Source organism: Phyllobates terribilis, unplaced genomic scaffold (genome assembly GCF_046119375.1).
Source record: "Phyllobates terribilis strain yellow unplaced genomic scaffold, ASM4611937v1 Scaffold_5__5_contigs__length_657084704, whole genome shotgun sequence".
NCBI classification, from domain to species: Eukaryota; Metazoa; Chordata; class Amphibia; order Anura; family Dendrobatidae; genus Phyllobates; species Phyllobates terribilis.
The window spans coordinates 201,459,756-201,483,470 of record NW_027362765.1 but is presented as its reverse complement, the minus strand read 5'-3'; the positions used below and the strand labels follow the sequence as shown (position 1 = coordinate 201,483,470).

The following is a 23,715-nucleotide window of genomic DNA, read 5'->3' as shown; positions in this document are numbered from 1 at the left end:
TAATACATTTGACTTAAGCAGGCTTCTGTTTAAGTCTGGTATATGAAAAGCCAGTCACAGTTTTAAAAACAAGCTGGGCACAAGGACAAAAGTCCAAACAAAAGGAAAAGGGTCTACTGGGTAACCTCTCACTTGCTTCTCCTCTTCCGGCTCCACTTGCTAGTGCAGTTTGCATGTGGAAGAGACCTGCAAATCAAGCCGTGCCAAGTAGGAACAAGCTGCACCAAGCAGGGACAAGTTACACCAAGCAGGGACAAGCTGCACAAAGCAGGAACAAGCTGCACCAAACAGGGACAAGCTGCACCAAGCAGGAACAAGCTGCACCAAGCAAGAACAAGCTGCACCAAGCAGGAACAAGCTGCACCAAACAGGGACAAGCTGCACCAAGCAGGGACAAGCTGCACCAAGCAGGAACAAGCTGCACCAAGCTGGAACAAGCTGCACCAAGCTGGAACAAGCTGCACCAAGCTGGAACAAGCTGCACCAAACAGGGACAAGCTGCACCAAGCAGGGACAAGCTGCTCCAAACAGGGACAAGCTGCACCAAGCAGGAACAAGCTGCACCAAGCAGGGACAAGCTGCACCAAGCAGAGACAAGCTGCACCAAGCAGGAACAAGCTGCACCAAGCAGGGACAAGCTGCACCAAGCAGGGATAAGCTGCACCAAGCAGGGACAAGCTGCACCACGCAGGGACAAGCTGCACCAAGCAGGGACAAGCTGCACCAAGCAGGGACAAGCTGCACCAAGCAGGAACAAGCTGCACCAAACAGGGATGAGCTGCACCAAGCAGGAACAAGCTGCACCAAGCAGGGACAAGCTGCACTAAAGAGAGACAAGCTGCACCAAGCAGGAACAAGCCAAACCAAGCAGAAACAAGCTGCACGAAGCAGGAACAAGCTGCACCAAGCAGGGACAAACTGCACCAAGCAGGGACAAGCTGCACCAAGCAGGGACAAGCTGCACCAAGCAGAGACAAGCTGCACCAAGCAGGGACAAGCTGCACCAAGCAGGGACAAGCTGTACCAAGCAGGGGCAAGCTGCACCAAGCAGGGGCAAGCTGCACCAAGCAGGGACAAGCTGCACCAAGCAGAGACAAGCTGCACCAAGCAGGAACAAGCTACACCAAGCAGAAACAAGCTACACCAAGCAGAAACAAGCTGCACGAAGCAGAGACAAGCTGCACCAAGCAGGGACAAGCGGCACCAAGCAGGGACAAGCTGTACCAAGCAGGGACAAGCTGCACCAAGGAGAGACAAGCTGCACCAAGCAGGGACAAGCTGCACCAAGCAGGGACAAGCTGCACCAAGCAGGGACAAGCTGCACCAAGCAGGGACAAGCTGCACCAAGCAGGGACAAGCTGCACCAAGCAGGAACAAGCTACACCAAGCAGAAACAAGCTGCACGAAGCAAAGACAAGCTGCACCAAACAGGGACAAGCTGCACCAGGCAGGGACAAGCTGTACCAAGCAGGGGCAAGCTGCACCAAGCAGGGGCAAGCTGGACCAAGCAGGGACAAGCTGCACAAAGCAGAGACAAGCTGCACAAAGCAGAGACAAGCTGCACCAAGCAGGAACAAGCTGCACCAAGCAGGAACAAGCTACACCAAGCAGAAACAAGCTGCACCAAGCAGAGACAAGCTGCACCAAGCAGGGACAAGCTGCACCAAGCAGGGACAAGCTGTACCAAGCAGGGGCTAGCTGCACCAAGCAGGGGCAAGCTGCACCAAGCAGGGACAAGCTGCACCAAGCAGAGACTAGCTGCACCAAGCAGGAACAAGCTGCACCAAGCAGGGACAAGCTGCACCAAGCAAGCTGCACCAAGCAGGAACAAGCTGCACCAAGCAAGAACAAGCTGCACCAAGCAGGGACAAGCTGCACCAAGCAGGGACGAACTGCACCAAGCAAGGACAAGCTGCACCAAGCAAGGACAAGCTGCACCCAGCAGGAACAAGCCGCACCAAGCAGAGACAAGTTGCACCAAGCAGAGACAAGCTGCACCAAGCAGGAACAAGCTGCACCAAGCAGGGACAAGCTGCACCAAGCAGAGACAAGCTGCACCAAGCAGGAACAAGCTGCACCAAGCAGGAACAAGCTACACCAAGCAGAAACAAGCTGCACCAAGCAGAGACAAGCTGCACCAAGCAGAGACAAGCTGCACCAAGCAGGGACAAGCTGTACCAAGCAGGGGCTAGCTGCACCAAGCAGGGGCAAGCTGCACCAAGCAGGGACAAGCTGCACCAAGCAGAGACTAGCTGCACCAAGCAGGAACAAGCTGCACCAAGCAGGGACAAGCTGCACCAAGCAAGCTGCACCAAGCAGGAACAAGCTGCACCAAGCAAGAACAAGCTGCACCAAGCAGGGACAAGCTGCACCAAGCAGGGACGAGCTGCACCAAGCAAGGACAAGCTGCATCAAGCAGGGACAAGCTGCACCCAGCAGGAACAAGCCGCACCAAGCAGAGACAAGTTGCACCAAGCAGAGACAAGCTGCACCAAGCAGGAACAAGCTGCACCAAGCAGGGACAAGCTGCACCAAGCAGGGACAAGCTGCACCAAGCAGAAACAAGCTGCACCAAGCAGAAACAAGCTGCACCAAGCAGAAACAAGCTGCACAGCTGACTCTTCTCCATGTGACCGATTCATTTTTTGTCTATCAGGATCTCATGATATTCTGATACCCTGACAGGTTTCATGTAAGAAATAGAGCTGAATTAGCAGCACAGTTCTTAAAATGCAGTATAAAATGGATCTAAGGCTACGTTCCCACCATCCAGAGCCTGCTGCGACCCCAACTCTGTGGAGAAGCCGGCGGCTGCTTTTACTCAATATGCTAATGAGCGGCACCATTTTTTTTCTACTTGCGGACTTTCCTCATAGAGGTTAGGTCTATGGGGAAAGTCCTCATGCGGACCCGCCAGAGAAATTGACATGCTGTGGTCTGGAAAGATGCGCCGCATGTCAGTTTCCAAGGATGATCTGCAGTGGCGCATAGCGGACATGGGAATTCTAGAAATTCCATCCACTATGTTGGAACATGTGACTGCTGCGGTTTGCACACAGCGCAAGTGTGCTGCGTCCAATCAGCAGCGATTTCTGATCGTGTGCACGTACCCTAACGGTAAAACTTTGTTTATTTATAGTCTCCTTTTTGGTTTGGATGTCCACTTTATAGAAAGCAGAAATTCTTTTTATGCCTGAAACAGACTTACAATGTTGTAGGGAAGAGACTTCAACCTGCATTGATCAAGGTTGTTTGGTCGAGCCATGGTTTTCTTTCCAGCGCTGAGAGAGAATTGCCTGCAAATAGCACATTGACCACAAAATTAGTTATCACATCTATACATTTAATTAAAGTCTGCAGCACAAACACAAACTAACCATCACAAAATCAATAGACCCCCTGAAACATCCTGGGTGAAACTTGAACCTAGAGTAGATTTGTCACCAGATTTCATAGTAAAAGCTGCGTACATTATTAGATAGACCACTTAGACCTTACAACGCTGGTGTACTTACTTTGAGTTTAAACTTTCAAAAATTATTATACAGCCTTTCTGACATAGATTTTCAATCACTTCCGACCCAGCCTGATTGACTGCTCTTAGAGTGTTCCTCCTCTGCGTCTGAGCATCTCACGCTGCTCAGTGCAAGCTGCAGCTGTCAGTCAGGCTGGATTGGTTGGTGGAAACTACACTTGGACTCATGAGCTCTCTCTATCTCATACTAGGACTCATAACATGTTCATTGTAGTATCCGGATTATACAGTAGTTCTGACATAGATTTTTATAGGCTCATAAATTTCATCAGGTCTGGGAGATATATGTAATAATGTATGCAGTTTGTATAACGAAATTTGTTAATGAATCAGTTATAACCCTTTAAATGTTTCTAGATTTATAATGTGTAGAAGGAATAAGAATGTCTTTAAAAATTTACAATTTAGGCATTTTCATAAAAATACAAAATAATTTACTTGCAACCAGCAACAAATTCTTCAAAGACTTGTTTTAGACGAATTTCTGGATTTGATTTGGGTCTTCTTGTCAACTTCTCCACCTCATCAAGTCCATGTTCCTGTAAGGAATGGTTACAAACTTAACCTGGCTAATACATATTAGCTGTATGTTGGCTGAGCCTGATTATTTTGGTGACGCTGGCCAACCCTAATGTGTATGAAGGCCACTTGACTATTGCAATGTCGGATGTCAGGGAAACAAGGATTGGCCAATTACATTTCAACTGCCCAGTGCTTTTTCTCTCTGGATGTTAAAGGGGTTGTTCACTACTTTGACAACCCCTTTCCAATCCGTATTTTTGCTCCTAGTAAAATAATAACACTTATACTTATCTGCGGTGTCGCTGCTGTTTCAGTGGTGTCAGTACTGGCTCTCCTGGAGATCACGTAACATTAAGTCACTTGATCCCTGTGGTCAATCAGCGGCCGCTTCACCCTCCTTGCCTTTGATCAAATCACATACATCCGTAGGAAGTAAGCGCTGCTGCTGCTCTCACTCTAGATGTATGTGATACGTCCGAAGGTGGGAAGAGTGAAGCGGCCGCTGATTGACTGCAGGGATCGCGTGATGTTCCAGTGGTGTTGGAGAGCCAGAGTTGAGTGTAAGTGTTGTTATTTTACTGGGAGCACACATACGGATTGTGAAGGTGCCACAAGAGGTGCCTGGTTGTCGTCTACGCTACTTTTCCTACTAAGAACACAGGTGCCCTCGGCAGAATGGAACATACATGCATATAGGTGGGGGATAAGAAAACTATCTAATGCATATAATAAAAAATAGGAAGGATCAGCTCACCCAATTAAGAATGAACAATGCAGAGGAACTTGCTGTGCCACAAGGGAAATCACATAAAGTAACTAAAAGGGGTTCCAGCATCCAAATCTTCATTAAAAAAACTCTTTGTTGTAATGTGGCACCCCAGGGGTCTGGTTTCCACAGTAATGCAATGTTATGTCTGAGAGCAGGTGGGAGGTCTCTTGGTCAGGAATCCTATGCATGCCACACCTCCTGCCCAGTCCTGGGAGGGGAAGAACTTCCCCTGTATAAACCTGGGGCTGAGGCAGGGGTTAGGGAGTTCAGAGGGATAGTTCAGCCAGGAGGGCTGACAGGGAGCTGTGGCTCCGGCTGGGCCCAGCTCCTGGGCCATGCCAGAAGTAGAGACAGAGAAGAGAAGCAGCTATGGGAAGAAACAACAGGAGCTCTGTGGGAGCAGTGTTACAAGGAGTCAGGGGCTGGCAGCTGCAGAGCTCGCCCTGACTGAGAAGATTTCTGACCGGACCCGGAGTCCGAGGCTGTGGGGACTAACTCCTACCCAGCAGCAGAATCCGTCAGGCAGGGGATTTCAGGTCCTCTGGTCAAGAAACCCGAAGGCACGGTCACACGCATGGGACCAGCACCGCCGTCGTGGAGCGGAAGCTACTAGAAGGCCCCGAGTCACCGGCCATACGGGTGAGCACCACACGGTACACTCAGGGACGTGGGCTACTTATACCCGCTTCTAGCAAGGTAGCCAGAAGAGTATCGTTAGTTTGGGAGGCCTACAACTCCGCCTGGCCAGGGGAGATCCCATCTGCTCAAGGACTGACCAGGCCCCGATCGCTAGCAAGTACTCCGGGAGGGTCTATCTTTGTCACCAGTAAAGACCCTGAACTACACGCATCGTCTCTGAGTGGTTCCTGCTACCCCCATCATCCACGTCGGCTGCCCTGAGGCCATACCCCTCCCGTTGGGGGTTATACCATCCCCGCTGCACCATCCTTCCACCGGCCTCAGCGGTCTGCCCTGCAGCGGCAGCTCCAAAGCTGCATTCAACGGGTGGCGTAGTCATCCAACATCTACTGCTAATAGACTCGCCACTTAGTTTGACTCCCTGGGCACGGACCGGGTCACCGCCACGAGACTACTACCCCCATCTGATCCGGCTCTGGGTAAGCTCCCGCGTGCGCAACGCTGCGCGATACAGGCCCAGGGGTGCGTCAGTAACAAAAAGTTTAAAAAGTCGCAAATTCAGAGCTGAGATTTGGCTAACAAACATGTTTCAGACAGGTGTCTTTAGTCATTGCGATGTCTAAAGACACCTGTCTGAAATGCGTTTGGTAGTCAAGCATACTCACTATATATAGTGGGTGATATACATATCACTCACTGTAAATAATAATATAGAGCTTCTTGTTGTCAACCAATCAAATTGGCTGTGATTTGGAAACGTGGCATGTTATAAATACTATCACTGTCTGAAACAGTTAATATAGAACATGTAAACACCGCTATACACGTGATATGGCTGTCGGCTGAACGATGCAGCCATCTGAGCCGCCTCTCACGTACATAGGAGTGCTTGTTCGGACAAGTGCTCCTGGGTTCTGGATTATCTCCGGGAGAAAAAAAGGATCGGTAGTCCAGATCAATCTCTCCCTTGACAAAAAATTGTCCGGATCTCCTATACACATTACAGTGTTGTCCGAAACCAGCAATATCGATGGGTTTTACCTATATTAATCTAATGTGTATGGGGGGCTTTAAAAGTTTCTTTATCTAAGCAGTTGACAGATTGTGTACTAAAGGAGTTGCAGTGTATAAAGGAGGGTGTGATGCTGGGAATTTGTTTTCCTTACCAGACGCTCAGCAATCTTTACTATCCAGTTACTATTGTACAACCTCCAGCTGTGGTCCTCCCAGTAGCTCCACACATGTAAGCAAGGTCTGTCATTGCCCATTTGGATATAAGAGTAAGAACTGCAAACAGACAAGTAAATTATTCAGTTACCTGATTTATATGATATATTGCCTAGATTTACATGCAATTGCATTAGTGCATGGTAAAGTGCTTATACCACAATGTAACACTATCCACAAATATCACCCTAACGCTTCTTACTATCCCACAGCCCTACTACTGCTGATTTACACTCCTTTATAGCCCTGCTACTGCTGACTTACACCCCTTTATACGGACCAAATGTAGAAGTACTAGTAACATATACAGGTGCTTTTCACAAAATTAGAATATCATCAAAAAGTTAATTTATTTCAGTTCTTCAATACAAAAAGTGAAACTCATATATTATATAGAGTCATTACAAACAGAGTGATCTATTTCAAGTGTTTATTTCTGTTAATGTTGATGATATTCTAATTTTGTGAGATGCACCTGTAACTGCCTGATCAGAATACACACAGTAAGTACTGTATGTAATCATTTGTCATGGAACAAATTATGACACAACCTTGGCGCACAAAATGGTGTTAACTTCATACACAGGTCTGCAAATGAGTGGTATACCCAAAATAGTGGGATATTTAGATTCCCATTTTGCTATTTTAGATACCAACACGCAGCTAAACAGTTTCTACACATTTGCTTTTTAATATGATTTGTTAATATGTTCAGACCAGACATATTTATCCAGTTTTAGATTCAATGAGAACTCCAGCTACATAATACAATACTGTATATAATTATTGGGGCAGAACATTTTCTGGACCCCAATCAGTAATCCTATACAAGTACACTGCATTTCCCTAATATGAAATGGTTCCTTTCAGGTATGACAAAAGGTGCACAAACACAATGGAGAAAAGTTGTTGAAACCCACTAATTTTTGGGAGATTGGTCGACTATTTTATGTGGATCAGAGCCTTCCATCTTTCCTGAACAGATGATGTTGGGGGTAAAGGATTGGACATGTTGAATTTTAACACCCTATACTTTTTTTCTCAGGAACGTTAAGTCACTGCTAGAGTTGTCAGGTGGAAATGTAATCCTCTCTCCAAATTTAGTACACATGAATGCTCAGTTGACCTGAGCGTGCATTTAGGGTGGGGGAGATGCGGAATATTTGTGGGTTAGTATATATTATCAAGAAATTTAAGCTTATATTACTCGTCTGGTTCTGTACGTTCTGGCTTCTTCGGAGGGGTTAATGACTTGAAACTTTGCTCATTATTAATTGGGTCATCCTCAAGTTCATCTTCTGAACCTGCATCAAGCAGACCCTGACGCTCTTCAGGGACTGCATCACCTTTCTTTTTAGATGATTGTGTGATTATTTCTGCTGTTTTTCCATAGTTTCCTGTACAGTAGGAGTAGAAAAATGAATTAGATAGACATAATAACATATACTGTTCAAAGAACCTGTACTGATAATAGGCATCTGAAAAAACTATAGGTACGTATTATTATAAACTAGGTGCTAGTTGGTATGCCAGCATGAATTTAAGGATCAACCACAGAAGTAAAAGAGTTTTCCAACTCTACTATAAAAGAGATGGCCTGTTCTCAGGATAGGTGATCAATATCAGATTGGTTGGGGTCTCATATCTGGCACCCAGTAGCGTGCCTACCGAGGAAGCAGAGGGGGCGGTGGCCCTGGGCCCCGCGCTCTGAGGGGGCCCACCCGGAACTACGCTATTGTAACTGTATCAGCATGGGCAGCACACCAATACAGTTACACCCTGGGGCAGAGCAGGAAGACTCGATGTCCCTGCACTTCCCGGTGGAGGGGGGGCCCCTGGTGCCAGCATCGGGGCCCCCCTGCCCGTCACCGCCAGCTCAGTGATGAGAGAGGGAGCGCGACGCTCCCTCTCCGATCAGTCCCCTCTGCGTCTGACATCATTGATGTCATCACTTGGTGCCCGGCCTGCTGTTCTGAAGATGCGTGCGGGCCGGGCGCTCGGAACAGCGGGGGAGCAAGGAGGAGAGAGAGGTGAGTATTGTGTATGTGTTTATTTTTTATTTTTACTATGGGGGGGGAGTATGCTACAGACTCTGCCTATGGGGGGGGGATTATACTACAGACTCTGCCTATGGGGGGGGATTATGCTACAGACTATGCCTATGGGGGGATTATGGTACAGACTCTGCCTATGAGGGGATTATACTACAGACTCTGCCTATGGGAGTGCATTATACTATATGGAGGCCTATGTGGAGTGCATTATACTATATCGAGGCCTATGGGAGTGCATTATACTATATGGAGGCCTATGGGGAGTGCATTATACTATATTGAGGATTATCTGGTGCATTATACTATATGTAGGCTATTTATACAGTGTGGGGATTACAGTTAGGGTCTTGCAGTGTGGGAGATAATGTGGGGTCTTTGCACAGTGTGGGGGCCATCATACAGTGTGGGAAATAATGTGGGGTCTTTGCACAGTGTGGGGGCCATCAGTTTGGAGGCTACTAAGGGGTCGGTATACTGTGTGGGGCATGCTATACAGTGAGGGGGCATTATACTGTGTATAGGAGAGCATCACACTGTGTAGAGGAGAGCTGTACACGGGGGGAGACTCAGGACATTAAATGTTAAGTGGACACTTATTATTATAGGGGAACTCAGGTTATTATGACTGTCAAAGGGGCACATAGAGGGGACTATTACTTTCAAGAGGGCAAAATGTGGGCACTGTTTTCTAGGGCAAAATGTGGGCACTGTTTTCTAGGACACTTGCACATGGCATTACTATATTCTAGAGGGTTGTTTTACCATCTAGAGGGCACACAGTACCACACAGCAGGAGCAGTAATAGGCAGCAGCAGCTCAGTATTGGGGTATCAGCAGGATGAGGTGTATGTGCAGGTTGGGAATAGATGGGGACGGTGCCTGAAATGTACAGTGGGTATGGAAAGTATTCAGACCCCTTTAAATTTTCCACTCTTTGTTTCATTGCAGCCATTTGGTAAATTCTAAAAAGTTCATTTTTTTCTCATTAAAGTACACTCTGCACCCCATCTTGACTAAAAAAACAGAAATGAGAAATTTTTGCAAATTTATTAAAAAAAACTGAAATATCACATGGTCATAAGTATTCAGACAGTTTGCTCAGACACTCATATTTAAGTCACATGCTGTCCATTTCCTTGTGATCCTCCTTGAGATGGTTCTACTCCTTCATTGGAGTCCAGCTGTGTTTAATTAAACTGATAGGACTTGATTTGGAAAGGCACACACCTGTCTATATAAGACCTCACAGCTCACAGTGCATGTCAGACCAAATGAGAATCATGAGCTCAAAGGAACTGTCCAAGGAGCTCAGAGACAGAATTGTTGCAAGGCACAGATCTGGCCAAGGTTACAAAAGAATTTCTGCAGTACTCAAGGTTCCTAAGAGCACAGTGGCCCCCATAATCCTTAAATGGAAGAAGTTTGGGACCCACGAGAAGTCTTCCTAGACCTGGCTTTCCAGCCAAACTGAGCAATCGTGGGAGAAGAGACTTAGTGAGAGAGGTAAAGAAGAACCCCAAGGTCACTGTGGCTGAGCTCCAGAGATGCAGTAGGGAGATGGGAGAAAGTTCCACAAAGTCAACTATCACTGCAGCCCTCCACCAGTCGGGACTTTATGGCAGAGTGACCCGACGGAAGCCTCTCCTCAGTTCAAGACATATGAAAGCCCACATAAAGTTTGCTTATAAACACATGAAGACTATGAGAAATAAGATTCTCTGGTCTGATGAGACGAAGATAGAACTTTTTGGTGATAATTCTAAGCGGTATGTGTGGAGAAAACCAGGCGCTGCTCATCACCTGCCCAATACAATCCCAACAGTGAAACATGGTGGTGGCAGCATCATGCTATGGGGGTGTTTTTCATCTGCAGGGACAGGATGACTGGTTGCAATTAAAGGAAACATGAATGCGGCCAAGTACAGAGATATCCTGGATGAAAACCTCTTCCAGAGAGCTCTGGACCTCAGACTTGGCCGAAGGTTCACCTTCCAACAAGACAATGACCCTAAGCACACAGCTAAAATAACAAAGGAGTGGCTTCAGAACAACTGTGTGACTATTCTTGACTGGCCCAGCCAGAGCCCTGACCTAAACCCAACTGAGCATCTCTGGAGAGACCTGAAAATGGCTGTCCACCAACGTTCACCATCCAACCTGACGGAACTGGAGAGGATCTGCAAGGAAGAATGGCGGAGGATCCCCAAATCCAGGTGTGAAAAACTTGTTGCATCATTCCCAAGAAGACTCATGGCTGTGCTAGCTCAAAAGGATGCTTCTACTCAGTACTGAGCAAAGGGTCTGAATACTTATGACCATGTGATATTTCAGTTTTTCTTTTTTAATAAATTTGCAAAAATTTCTACATTTCTGTTTTTTTTCAGTCAAGATGGGGTGCAGAGCGTATTTTAATGAGAAAAAAATGAACTTTTTAGAATTTACCAAATGGCTGCAATGATACAGAGTGAAAAATTTAAAGGGGTCTGAATACTTTCCGTACCCACTGTAAGGAGTCAAATATCTCTTTGTTGTGATCTCTGCAGACCTGAGACTCAGAGTCCTGGATGGATGGAGACGTTGTCGTGTCGGTCTGGGCCAGATGGAAAAGACGGGAAAAGTGAACAATTTAATCAGAAAGAACGTCACCTGTAAGGTACTATATATAACTGTGCTGTGATCTCTTATATGTTCTGAAGGACTGGCATCCATCAATATATGGTCACCATATGGCGGTAATATCAGTGCTGGTCTTTGTATAGAGATTATTTTTAGAAACAGCGCGGTCATCTGCTGAGGTTTTTCTACATCCACTATCTGGGTGCGCCACCATAGTTGTAATCAGGGTTACCTGGTAGGGGCCCATTCAGTCCCCCCCCCCCCCCCCCCCTCCGAACCAAAACCCTAGCTACACCTCTGCTGGCACCCCTTCCCTTCCTATCATTTGCCACTAGCTTTGGCAGCTGCCAGATGCAAACAGTGCACAAATCAGGGTACTGCAGATCAGTTGCTATTTTAATAATTGGAGCTGATCTGCATTACGTGTCAGTGACCACCAAACAGTGTGATAGAGCTGTGCTGTTTTGCTCCATACACCATTTGCATCTGGCCACTGCTGGACCTGCTAGCAGCTGATTGGTGGTGGTGCCGGGTGTTTGACCCCCCACTGATCTGAAACCAATGACCAATCCTTGGGATAGGTGATTAATATAATAGTAGTGAAAACCTTTTATAGCCCTTATCTTCCAGTTAGAGGCAATTGGTTTGGTTTAACTGGTTGCTCTAAAATCATCTGACACTAACATACACAGATAGATAATCGTGAATCTGAACATTTCGTGTAGTAGAGTTGCTCTACTGTATCTTTAGAGCAGCAACACAAATTATAAGGCAGTTGTAACACAGATGATGATATACTGGCTCTTGATAAGTCTGCCCAGTTATAAAGTTCTGAATTCATCAACTTCTATGAATTCCTTTAAGTTGATTCAAAAAATGCTGGAGTATTGGCAACAGCCTAAACACTTACCTATTGAAATTTCAAATTTCACAGGTTTATTCCCAATAGTTGGGTCAATCATTGTCACTTCGAATAGTACTCCAAACAGAAGGAATTCTTCCTTAATACCCAGTGCATTCTACAGAACAATGGACATGAAAAATATAGACAGAACCATTATGTTCGATGAGTTGATGATAAGGCACCAAATCTTAGCTCAGAAGTAGCATTAGGCCTTTGGGGTGCTCTATCTTGATGAATCTTGAAAGACCTAAAGTTTGAACTTATGTCCTCTCACGTACCTCTGGCAGGGGAAGGATATCATCCACTTCTACTGTGACTACATTAGGCTGCTCATTGTTCTCTTCCTCTTCTCCCCCTTCAGCACTCTCAGCAGCCGCACTTTCTTTCTCTTTTTCCTTTGACTTTTTGCTCTTCTTTTTCATTTTCAGCTTACTGAAGGCATTTTTAAGAGCTTGAAGTGGTTTCTTTTCCTGGATATTGTTGTTGGTAAAAATCTCTAGAGTCACAGCCATGAGAATACGACCTCGATAGAATATTCCTTCACCAAGACCTTCATTCAAATCCTTGTGTACATCTCTCAAGGTGTAATTTTGTGGAGAGCCATAAAGGTTGACCCAAGCTGGGCCAAATGTTGGGTTAAAGCCAGCTAAAAATAACAAAGTGTAGATTTAACACCTACATTTGTGAGACTGATGTGTAATAGTTAATTGGAAATGTAATGAAATTTTGTTTAGACAGTTTCAAACACTATGATGATTTAAAAAGGTTTTCCAGTATTGGCAAATTGATGGAATATCCTTAGTATTTGATCAGTTGTTGTCTGGCCCAAGAACTTGCAGATCTTCAATATCAGGGGCTTAAGGGGAATCTGTTACTTGTTTTTTGACACCTAATCTGAGACCAGCATGAGGTGGAAACAGAGACCCTGATTCTAGTGATGTATGACTTACTGGGTTGCTAGCTGTAGTTTTGATAAATCCCAGTTTATCAGCAGGTGATTTTCACTGGAGGACTAGTAAACCTACTGCCATGTAGTCCTCCATATTCATGAGCTTTGTATAATTATGCCTCCAACACTGAATGGCAGCTTTCTGCCTATGCACAGTGTACACAGAAAGCTGCCAATCAGTGGTATGGGCGGGTTATACAAAGCTCAGCATTCAGAGAACTGGTATTTCTGCAGCAGATAAAACAGTGATTTTATTAAAGCTGCAGAAAGCAGCCCAGTAAGTGATACATCTCTGGAATCAGGGTTTCTGTCCCTACATCATGCTGCTCTCAGATGGGGTTGAAAAAACAGATAGCTTTTAAATGTTTTGATGATCATCGAGTACACAAGAATTAGATTTCCATGATCAAAAATTGCCCGTACTTAACAATATTGAAAAAAATCTATAATTGTTATATTGTCATTCTGGTCATACAGTTTATAAATATTTAACTTTAAATCAAGAATTTTTGCTACTGTGCCACAATCAGAAATAGCATACACAATTATAGGCAGCAAAGCCATCCACTTCTTGAAATTGGCCACTTTACTCATTATTCTTTGTTTTTATTTTACAACACTTTCTAAAGTGGCGCTTCATGTCCTGCCAAAAGTGCATTAGCATAATCCTGTGGCCATGTACAAAACTTACTCTTGGCAATAACTAAGCAACAAATCTACATGAAATGATTGTATGTAAATTTATGTAAGTTACATTTTGCAGATTTTCTCAGCCTCACCATTTTTGCTTGGGTCTGATATTTGCTGAAGATCAATATAATGAGTGGCCAAAGCAACATCTCCAATATGAGCATCATCTAGGACCTGAATCTTTATTTTACGGACAAGAGGTGGGAAAAGCTCAATGAAACTGATTTGCTCATTCCATTCTGGTTCATTGGTGTCACTTTCTACAGAGGTCTCTCCCTAAAATGTAAACCAAAAAATTAACAAGAAAATTACCGATGAAACATTAGAATTGAATTCATTTTTTCAGATGCTGACACTCTATGGTCCAATGTCAGCAGACAATCCAAAAACGTGTTTTTCAGAGTTCTGTATCAAGATATATTAAAATTAGTCATCATAAATGTAATATTATATACCTGCTGTCCAGAAAAAGTAACTTGGACATAGGGATCAATGAAGACTTTTTTATCTCCCATCATTTTAGAGAAGCTTCCCATAATGCCATCATTCATACTTGGCAGTCCTTCCGCCTTGTAGATTTTAACACTTATTCTTGACCAAGGCCTTTCTGCTGGAATCCTTTTCGGAAGCAGCAAATTCCTAGTGGAAAAAATGCAAGTACAATGTTTGTACAAGTTACACAAGTATGGACAGCATTGGACTGTGAAGGATCTGCAGAAGGGAATGCCACCTCTATTTCTTCTTCTGGCAAATGGAGTGGATTCCCACCAATAAAGTATTTTAAGCATACAGTCATATGAAAAAGTTTGGGCACCCCTATTAATCTTAAGCTTAATGTTTTATAAAAATTGGTGTTTTTGCAACAGCTATTTCAGTTTGATATATGTAATAACTGTTGGACACAGTAATGTTTCTGCCTTGAAATGAGGTTTATTGTGCTAACAGAAAATGTGCAATCTGCATTCAAACAAAATTTGACCGGTGCATAAGTATGGGCACCCTTATCATTTTCTTGTTTTAAATACTCCTGCCTACTTTTTACTGACTTACTAAAGCACTTTTTTTGGTTTTGTAACCTCATTGAGCTTTGAACTTTATAGCCAGGTGTATGCAATCATGAGAAAAGCTACTTAAAGTGGCCACTTGCAAGTTGTTCTCCTGTTTGAATCTCCTCTGAAGAGTGGCATCATGGGCTCCTCAAAACAACTGTCAAATGATCTGAAAACAAAGATTATTCAACATAGTTGTTCAGGGGAAGGATACAAAAAGCTGTCTCAGAGATTTAACCTGTCAGTTTCCACTGTGAGGAACATAGTAAGGAAATGGAAGAACATAGGGACAGTTCTTGTTAAGGCCAGAAGTGTCAGGACAAGAAAAACATCAGAAAGGCAGAGAAGAAGAATGGTGAGATCAGTCAAGGACAATCCTCAGACCACCTCCAGAGAGCTGCAGCATCAACTTGCTGCAGATGGTGTCACTGTGCATCGGTCAACTATACAACGCACTTTGCACAAGGAGAAGCTGTATGGGAGAGTGATGCGAAAGAAGCCGTTTCTGCAAGTACGCACAAACAGAGTCGGCTGAGGTATGCAAAAGCACATTTGAAGAAGCCTATTTCTTTTTGGAAGAAGGTCCTGTGGACTGATGAAACCAAGATTGAGTTGTTTGGTCATACAAAAAGGCGTTATGCATAGCGGCAAATAAACACAGCATTCCAAGAAAAACACTTGCTACCCACAGTAAAATTTGGTGGAGGTTCCATCATGCTTTGGGGCTGTGTGGTCAATGCCGGCACTGGGAATCTTGTTAAAGTTGAGGGACGCATGGATTCCACTCATTATCAGCAGATTCTTGCAATAGTGTTCAAGAATCAGTGATAAAGTTGAAGTTACGCAGTGGATGGATCTTTCAGCAAGACAATGATCCAAAACACCGCTCCAAATCTACTCAGGCATTCATGCAGAGGAACAATTACAATGTTCTGGAATGGCCATCCCAGTCCCCAGACCTGAATATCATTGAACATCTGTGGGATCATTTGAAGAGGCTGTCCATGCTCGGCGACCATCAAACTTAACTGAACTGGAATTGTTTTGTAAAGAGGAATGGTCAAAAATACCTTCATCCAGGATCCAGGAACTCATTAAAAGCTACAGGAAGCGACTAGAGGCTGTTATTTTTGCAAAAGGAGGATCTACTAAATATTAATGTCACTTTTCTGGTGAGGTGCCCATACTTATGCACCTGTCAAATTTTGTTTGAATGCAGATTGCACATTTTCTGTTAGTACAATAAACCTCATTTCAAGGCAGAAACATTACTGTATCCAACAGTTATTACATATATCAAACTGAAATAGCTGTTGCAAAAACACCAATTTTTATAAAACATTAAGCTTAAGATTAATAGGGGTGCCCGAACTTTTTCATATGACTGTAAGCTTTCAATGGACGATCCCAGAAAAGGGAGTACCATTCTCTCCCTTCTACTGGCCCATATAGTTCATGAGGGTGGTTCCCAACCAATCGAACTGTGATAATGTGTACTTAGTAAGGAAAAGCTTTCGATGCAAGATCCCTGAAAGGTAGTGCCACTGTCTCTTCCTTCTGCTGACCCATTGGAGTCATACGGGTGGATCTCCACTGATGAAACCTTGAAAGTCTTCAGTGTAAGATCCCCAAAGAAAACCTTAGACATAAGTTTAACCCATGGAAATGAAATGTAAATGACTTGATGTTTAATACACTCAAAAATAGAATACTTATTTGACAGATTTACAGTTAACTATTTATTCTCTGCAAAAATATTAGATATGTCACATGTTTCCAGAGAGACATTTTATAGTTACTATTAAGCTAAACTAGACAAATTGTTCTTAAAAGCCATAGAAAGGCTTACTATAGTGATCCAAGATGATTTCTTATGGTTAATGAGGTTTCTATAAATTACTTACTTTTCCACATCATCATTCTGACTGGTAGTAGATGGAGGAGCCATCATGGGATCTCCCCTTGTAACTACAGACAAGTTGCATTTTACAAAGCCTTTTATGCCTGCCCGGGTGTCTTTTGGATCGGTAATAACTGCCCATTTCTGCAAAAATCTGTGATCTGGGGAGAAGAAAAAACACGAAGAAGTTATACTATTAAAAAGAAAGCTTTCAAGGACCTCTGGAAGGAATTGCTATAATTTAGATCAGTTTTTCTCTAAGGACACATGTCAATTTATGATGGGTGAGTGTTAGAAATTACAAGACTACAGAAGTGATCTGTGACTGCCTCTGCCATTGAAAAGGTGTATCATTGTAGCTACTAAGCACCAATGGTGAATACAGGAGAGATAGCAAAGATCAAACTGGGCTTCCCAGTAAATTCCAACACTGATGACAGAGCAGTCTCTTTCCACATCCAAGCCCTTTCCCTGATCCTTGGGCCAATTTTTCACCCGCTGGATTGTACAAATCCTGGGAAGATCTGCCCAGGTGTTCATCACACAGTATCAAGTGAATAGGATAAGCCAGGAATATCTTCTTCTAAGGGCCCCACATCGGCTGTACGGGCTGCCGCTGGCCACAGGCCATTTACAGATAGACATAAGGAAACACTTATCTCATCTTGGCAATACCAGTGCATTTTACACTTCTACTGTCTCATGTCATATAACCAAAGCAACAAACTACCAAAATAATAGGTGAGTCTCACCATTAAACAAGGTATTTACTGCAATAAAAGTGTGAGAATTCCATTAAAATTTAACCTTTATTCAGAAATGTTAAAATGATCTATGAAGAGACCAAATCATTGTGCGAAACAAGGATAGTGCGTTGTCCGTATTGTTGCTTATAACACTACCCTGGTTAATTTAAAAATAAGGTGTAATAGGTCGATGAAAAACGTGCCATTGACATTGTGCCAAAATCTATTTAGAACCTGGAAGAGTCACAATCCCAAAACCTAATAGTTGAACATTGGGTACTTTTTGGCCAACAGTAGTTGTGAAAAAATACTGAAAGTTTAATACCCATATATACTGTACAATGTGTGTTCAAAAATTAGATATATAAATTACCATGGGGTTATGCAAAAACCAACAATGGTTGGAAAGAAAAAGTGGAATAAACAGCCATACCCCTAAAAGCAAACTGATAGTTCATTTAATTATCCTCATACAATTATGTTGTACAACACTGTATGAAAAATTAAATCACATTACCAAATTCTTTTAATAAGTGGTGAAAAATGCAAATTGGAACAATCTCACCTCAATAGCTGGTATCAGGATAATTGGGTCAGTCAGGGATCTTTGCATCATGTCCGTCGCGAGATAGTTAGAACTCAATGCTGGTTAGAACTCAATGCTGTCAGCTATATGACCCTGCTTCCCCAGTACTCCTTGCGTACTTTTCTTTAAAAATCCTCTACTTTTTCAAGAACGGAGGAATTTTAATTCTATAGCATACTGCACACTGCCTAGGTTACAGACCACAAGTGCTGTGTATCAGAGGCTGCTGGTTTGCTAGGCAAGGAGTGAGTACCTGCAAGCTCTTTTCTTTAGGGGTTGCAAGTAGTGTTGAGCAAGCACTAAAATTCTCGGGTGCTCGAAGCTCGGGCCGAGCTCACCGTGATACTCGGGTGCTCGACCCGAGCAACGAGCCCAATGTTAGTCTATGGCAGACCCGAGCATTTTTGCGGCGGCACCCCCGGCAGTCTGTAGAAAGCCTAAAAAGTGCCCAAAACGATAGTGACAGTGCTCAAATGACATGGGGACAGCATGGGGATCTCCCCAGGAAGCATTTCTGACCCCCAGGTCACTGCTGTCAACAACGTGGTCAGAGGTATTAAGCCACTTTAACGGGCTCACAATAAAACGTTCAAAAACGAAACTAAAACTGCTTTCCTGTGAAATATGTTAAGGAAGTTCCTTTCCAGGGTAAAGACTTGTGTATAAGGTAAAATAAATAACCAAAAACAAAAATACTCCTCCACACCTTGGGCTATGTTCACAAGTAGCATTTTTTGTGCGTTTTTTCACTTTTGTATTGCTTTCAACTGTGACAAATGCATTCACCGGGAAATGTCATTTTAACATTTTACAACCTTATCTGGCCATGTGCTGTGTGACACATGCATACAGTGCTGAAAAGACATGGGAACAGCATGGGGAAGACCCCTGGAAGTGTGGCGCCCCTGAGGGTTCAGTCGCCACAGAGGTACTGCACCTCACGCAGAGGTGTGGTGTCTCCTTCTCTCATGTAAGGAGGGAGCGCTGCCCGGAACCCCAACACCCACATTCAACACTACACTACTCCAGGTCGGCTGGAAGGGCAAGATGCACTGTGTTCCTGCTGAGCCCTGTCCCTGGCTGGAGTGGGGGGAACCAAAGAGAGGGGGAACCAGTAGTGGGTGTGGGTGGAGGATGTAGAGTAGGGGAGCACCATTGTAGGAGGTATCTAAAGGGAAGCCATCTTAGGGTGGCAGGTCAGTCAGTCAGTGAGTAGTAAGGAGAAGAGGGGAGCAGAGTCTCTTCAGAAGCTCTGCTCCACAAGTGGGGCCTAGTGATAGAGGCCCAGGAGGGGAGCAGAGGAGAAAGGCTCCGGTAACAGAAGGAATCCCAGGGGGTACGGTGAGTGCAGGACGGCACCCGTACGCCCGAATCTGCCAGGTGTCAGAGGGATCAGGCCGCAAGAAGGGGACCGGCCCCTGGACCAGCCATGTACTCCAGGTCTTGGCTGGAAAAACCGGAGGCTTCTGCACTTCCATGGTGCAGTCGCCACAGTCTCACCCTAGTCACCGTGAAGGGCATCAAGTAGGTCCGGGAACTCCAGGTTGCCCAGAGGGACTTCAGAGCACCCGATCGGGACTGTGTGTGGGGAAGCGCAGGGCAGGAGGGAGAAGACCCAGCGCGAGAAGTCGGTCTAGTAAGGAACATAAAGAAAGCGGGGTTCCGTCAAGCGCTCCTGATATATCTGAGAAAGTGCTGAACCCCTGGTCTGGTGGACGCAGTGCGACGTGGAGGCTGAGACCCGTATAGTGTACCTGATAAATTTGAACAAGAACTGTGAGTAAAACTCGGATGACTGCAGTGCACTGCCTCTGCCAGTTATTTCCGCTGCGCCATCTCTCCTGCACCGCAAGTCCCAGCATCACCATCATCTATACTACATCGTCCTGGGGCCCGCTCCACCTGTGGGGAGGCGTTCAAACTCAGCTGCCCTATCAACCGCCCCAGAGGTCTGAAGCAGCGCTGGTACCTATTACCAGAAACCACAGGTGGCGTCACGAACACTTCCTAAGAACTTCAAATCCCATATAAATATTTTCCTTTCCCCTTTTTGTTGACCGCTCTGGGCCACGGACTGGGCCGCCGCCACTGTGACATATCCCTCCCCCAGCATCGATAGGCCCAGCACCGAGTACCCCACGGCCCTGGGGGCGCGTCAGAAGCATCTCTGACAACCAGGTCACTGCCTAAAAGTGTGCCCATCAGAAGTGATCCTTGCCGCATCAGAAGATGCAGACTCGCAACTATCCCCGTGCAAGTCCTTGTCTATCTGGGATGGATATAAGTCCTCAGAAGGACTGTTTGTTTGATTTTGCATTCTTTAGAGACCCTACACTACCTATTTCGCAGTATAAATCTCTCCCTAGCTCAGCATCACTCTCCCTACACTGTCTGATCCGGAGCGACTGTGTCCAAGATGTCGGCGCCCGGTTTTAAATACTCGAGGTGACGCTGTGCGGCCAGCCAATCACTGTAATGCCCACAACCAACATGGCTGCGGCATTACCGTGACTGGCTGGCAATCCCTGCATGTTCATTGGCTCTGTAAAGAGCGCCAAACATGCAGGGTGGAGACCCGAGCTCCCGCCCGAGTAACCGAAAATGCTCGGTGCTCGCCGAACATCCCGAGTAGCGTGATGCTCGGGCGAGTAACGAGCAGTGTCGAGCATGCTCACTCAACACTAGTTGCAAGCTCTGCACTGAAGCTGGCCATATCTCTTATTCTGGTCCGCTTCAGTGCTCCTGTGCTTCTCTGATGTTGCAGAGGCAACACTACCTCTGGTAGCAGCAAAGAAGAGCACACAATTTGGCCCACTGGCAAAACCATACTGCAGATCCAAACTTTACAAGTTTGAATGCAGATGAGTGGTGCACTCCTAAACAGCAAACATGAGAAAATGTCTTTAAGGCTTTAATGTTTAAAGTGTTTGGTGACGTTATATTTCCTTCTTTACTTATAAAGACAAAGGGAAAGATTTATCAAAGCTTTTATGCCAGTATTCTTGCTTAAAAGGCTTTGAAAAGTCACTTAAATTTGGCACAACAGTAAGCTGAGCTAAAATTATGCTATTTTGCCGCTTTTACACCGTTTTCTCCCAGCTCCAACAAAGTGAGCATAACTGGGGTGGAATTGGTGTAGGGCAACCACCGCTCATCAAATTCATGACGAGTGGCAGCTTTTGCTACACCACAAACATTATTCCGGCAGGGGCAAAATTTTTGGCCGTTTATCCAGAAGAGCATTTGTGAGATAAGAAATGAATGTTTGATTAGAGGGGCTGTCCCATAATCTCCATTCTAGCTCACCTCAAATGCGTTGAATGGGTAAGAACTCAGGGCTCTGTGCAGCCATTCCAGTTCTTAAACAACAATCTCGCTAACCATGCCCTTATGGACCTTGTGTGCATTGGGATGCAGTCATGCTAGAATGGGCCTGTCCAGAATTGTTCCAACAAATCTAGAAGAATACAATTGTGCAAAATGTCTTCATATGCTGAAGTATTAAAATTTCCCTTCACTGGAACTAAGGGTATTAGGCCAACCCTTGAAAATCAATCATTGGACAGCTGGCATTGTGCTTAGGGACTTAAGGCTTGCATGCAGCTGCCTAACCATGAAAAATTTTAAATAGGACCTGCCGGACAACGTAGACCAAAAGATCCTCAAAAGCTAGACATCATGCTGTGATGTCTAGCACTGTGATCGAAAGCTTTGCAACTCCAGTGAACCACAGTGAGAGCCATTACCCACAAATGACGAAAACATGGAACAGTGGTGAACCTTCCCAGGAGTGTCCGGCAAACCAAAATTACCCCAAGAGCACAGCGACGACTCATCCAAGAGGGCACAAAAGACCCGACAACACCATCCAAAGAACTGCAGGCCTCACTTGACTCCGTTAAGGTCAGAGTTCCAAGATGAAAACCACTGCTGAGCAAAAAGAACATAAATCTCGCCTGAGTTTTGCCAGAAAACATCTTGATGATCGCCAAGACTTTTGGGAAAATACTCTGTGGACTGACGAGGAAAAAGTTTAATTTTTTGGGCAGTGTACATCCCATTACATCTGGCGTAGAAGTAACACAGCATTTCAGAAAAGCAACATCATACCAACAGTAAAATATGGTGGTGGTAGTGTGATGCTCTTGTGCTGTTTTGCTGCTTCAGGACCTGGAAGACTTGCTGTGGTAAATGGAACCACGAATTCTGCTGTCTACCAAAAAATCCTGAAGGAAAATGTCTGGCCATTTGTTCGTGACCTCAAGCTGAAGCACATTTGGGTTATGCAGCAGGAAAATGATCCAAAACCAGAAAGTCCACCTCTAAATGGCTTAAGAAAAACAAAATTAAGACTTTGGAGTGGCCCAGTCAAAGTCCTCACCTTAATATGATTGAGATGCTGTGACATGCTTGGAAACCCTCCAATGTGGCTGAATTACAACAAATTTGCAAAGATGAGTGGACCAAAATTCCTCCAGAGCGTTGTAAAAGACTCATTGCCAGTTATTGCAAACGTTTGATTGCAGTTGTTGCTGCTAAGGGTGGCCAAATTAGTTATTAGGTTTAGGGGGCAATCACTTTTTTCACACAGGTCCTGTAGGTTTCGATTTCTTTTTCCCTTAATAATAAAAACCTTCATTTAAAAACTGCATTTTGTGTTATCTTTGTTTAATATTTAAATTGGTTATGTGATCTGAAACATTTAAGTGTGACAAACATGCAAAAGAATAAGAAATCAGGAAGGGGGCAAACACTTTTTCACACCACTGTACTTACTACGCTTTGATAGCGCCACATCTTTTCTCTTTTAGGACAACCTGTTCATTGTTTTCTCTTAAAGCTCCCAGTGTACAGTTGATATGCAGCAATGATTCAGCAGAGCATTGGTAACTTTTATGCACTTTGCACCTCAGCACTCACTGACCCCGCTCTGTAATTTTCTGTGATTGAGTTTTTGTAGTTCCTAAACGCTTCCATTTCCCAATAATATCACTCACAGGTGATCGTGGAATATTTAGGAGGGGATAAATGTCCTGAACTGACTTGTTACAGTGGTGGTGTCTTATTACAGGACTAAGCTCAAATTCTGTGAACTATTCCTTGACAAATGTTTATAAAAGCAGACTGCATGACAAAGAGCTGGATTTTATATACTGGGGCAATAGGATTGAATTAAAAAACCCGAATTCAATGATTAAGAGAGGTGTCCCAATATTTTTGTCCATATAGTGTGCCTCCTGGACACTATGTTATTTTTGTTAATGTTATTTTTGCTAAAACAGTTTATAAGTAGTGTTGAGCGAACATGCTCGACACGGCTCGGTACTCGCCCGAGCATCACGCTACTTGGGATGTTCGGCGAGCACCGAGCATTTCCGGGTTACTCGGGCGGGAGCTCGGGTCTCCGCCCTGCATGTTTGGCGCTCTTTACAGAGCCAATGAACATGCAGGGATTGCCAGCCAGTCATGGTAATGCGCAGCCATGTTGGTTGTGGGCATTACAGTGATTGGCTGGCCGCACAGCGTCAC

The 23,715-nt window shown here is 44.7% G+C and overlaps 1 protein-coding gene across 1 annotated transcript in view; it reads right to left on the bottom strand.

Moving 5' to 3' along the window:
- The window catches only part of LOC141272717 (fer-1-like protein 4), a 227,932-nt gene that overhangs the window by 99,684 nt on the left and 104,533 nt on the right, over positions 1-23,715 (bottom strand). Inside the window, exons 12-20 of the mRNA XM_073683718.1 lie at positions 16,859-17,015; positions 14,361-14,544; positions 13,995-14,181; positions 12,545-12,912; positions 12,273-12,381; positions 7,900-8,089; positions 6,632-6,752; positions 3,974-4,074; positions 3,209-3,296 (exon numbers count right to left, since the gene is read on the bottom strand). Of these exons, the coding sequence (XP_073539819.1) occupies positions 3,209-3,296; positions 3,974-4,074; positions 6,632-6,752; positions 7,900-8,089; positions 12,273-12,381; positions 12,545-12,912; positions 13,995-14,181; positions 14,361-14,544; positions 16,859-17,015 (1,505 nt within the window). The remainder of the gene's footprint in view (positions 1-3,208; positions 3,297-3,973; positions 4,075-6,631; positions 6,753-7,899; positions 8,090-12,272; positions 12,382-12,544; positions 12,913-13,994; positions 14,182-14,360; positions 14,545-16,858; positions 17,016-23,715) is intronic.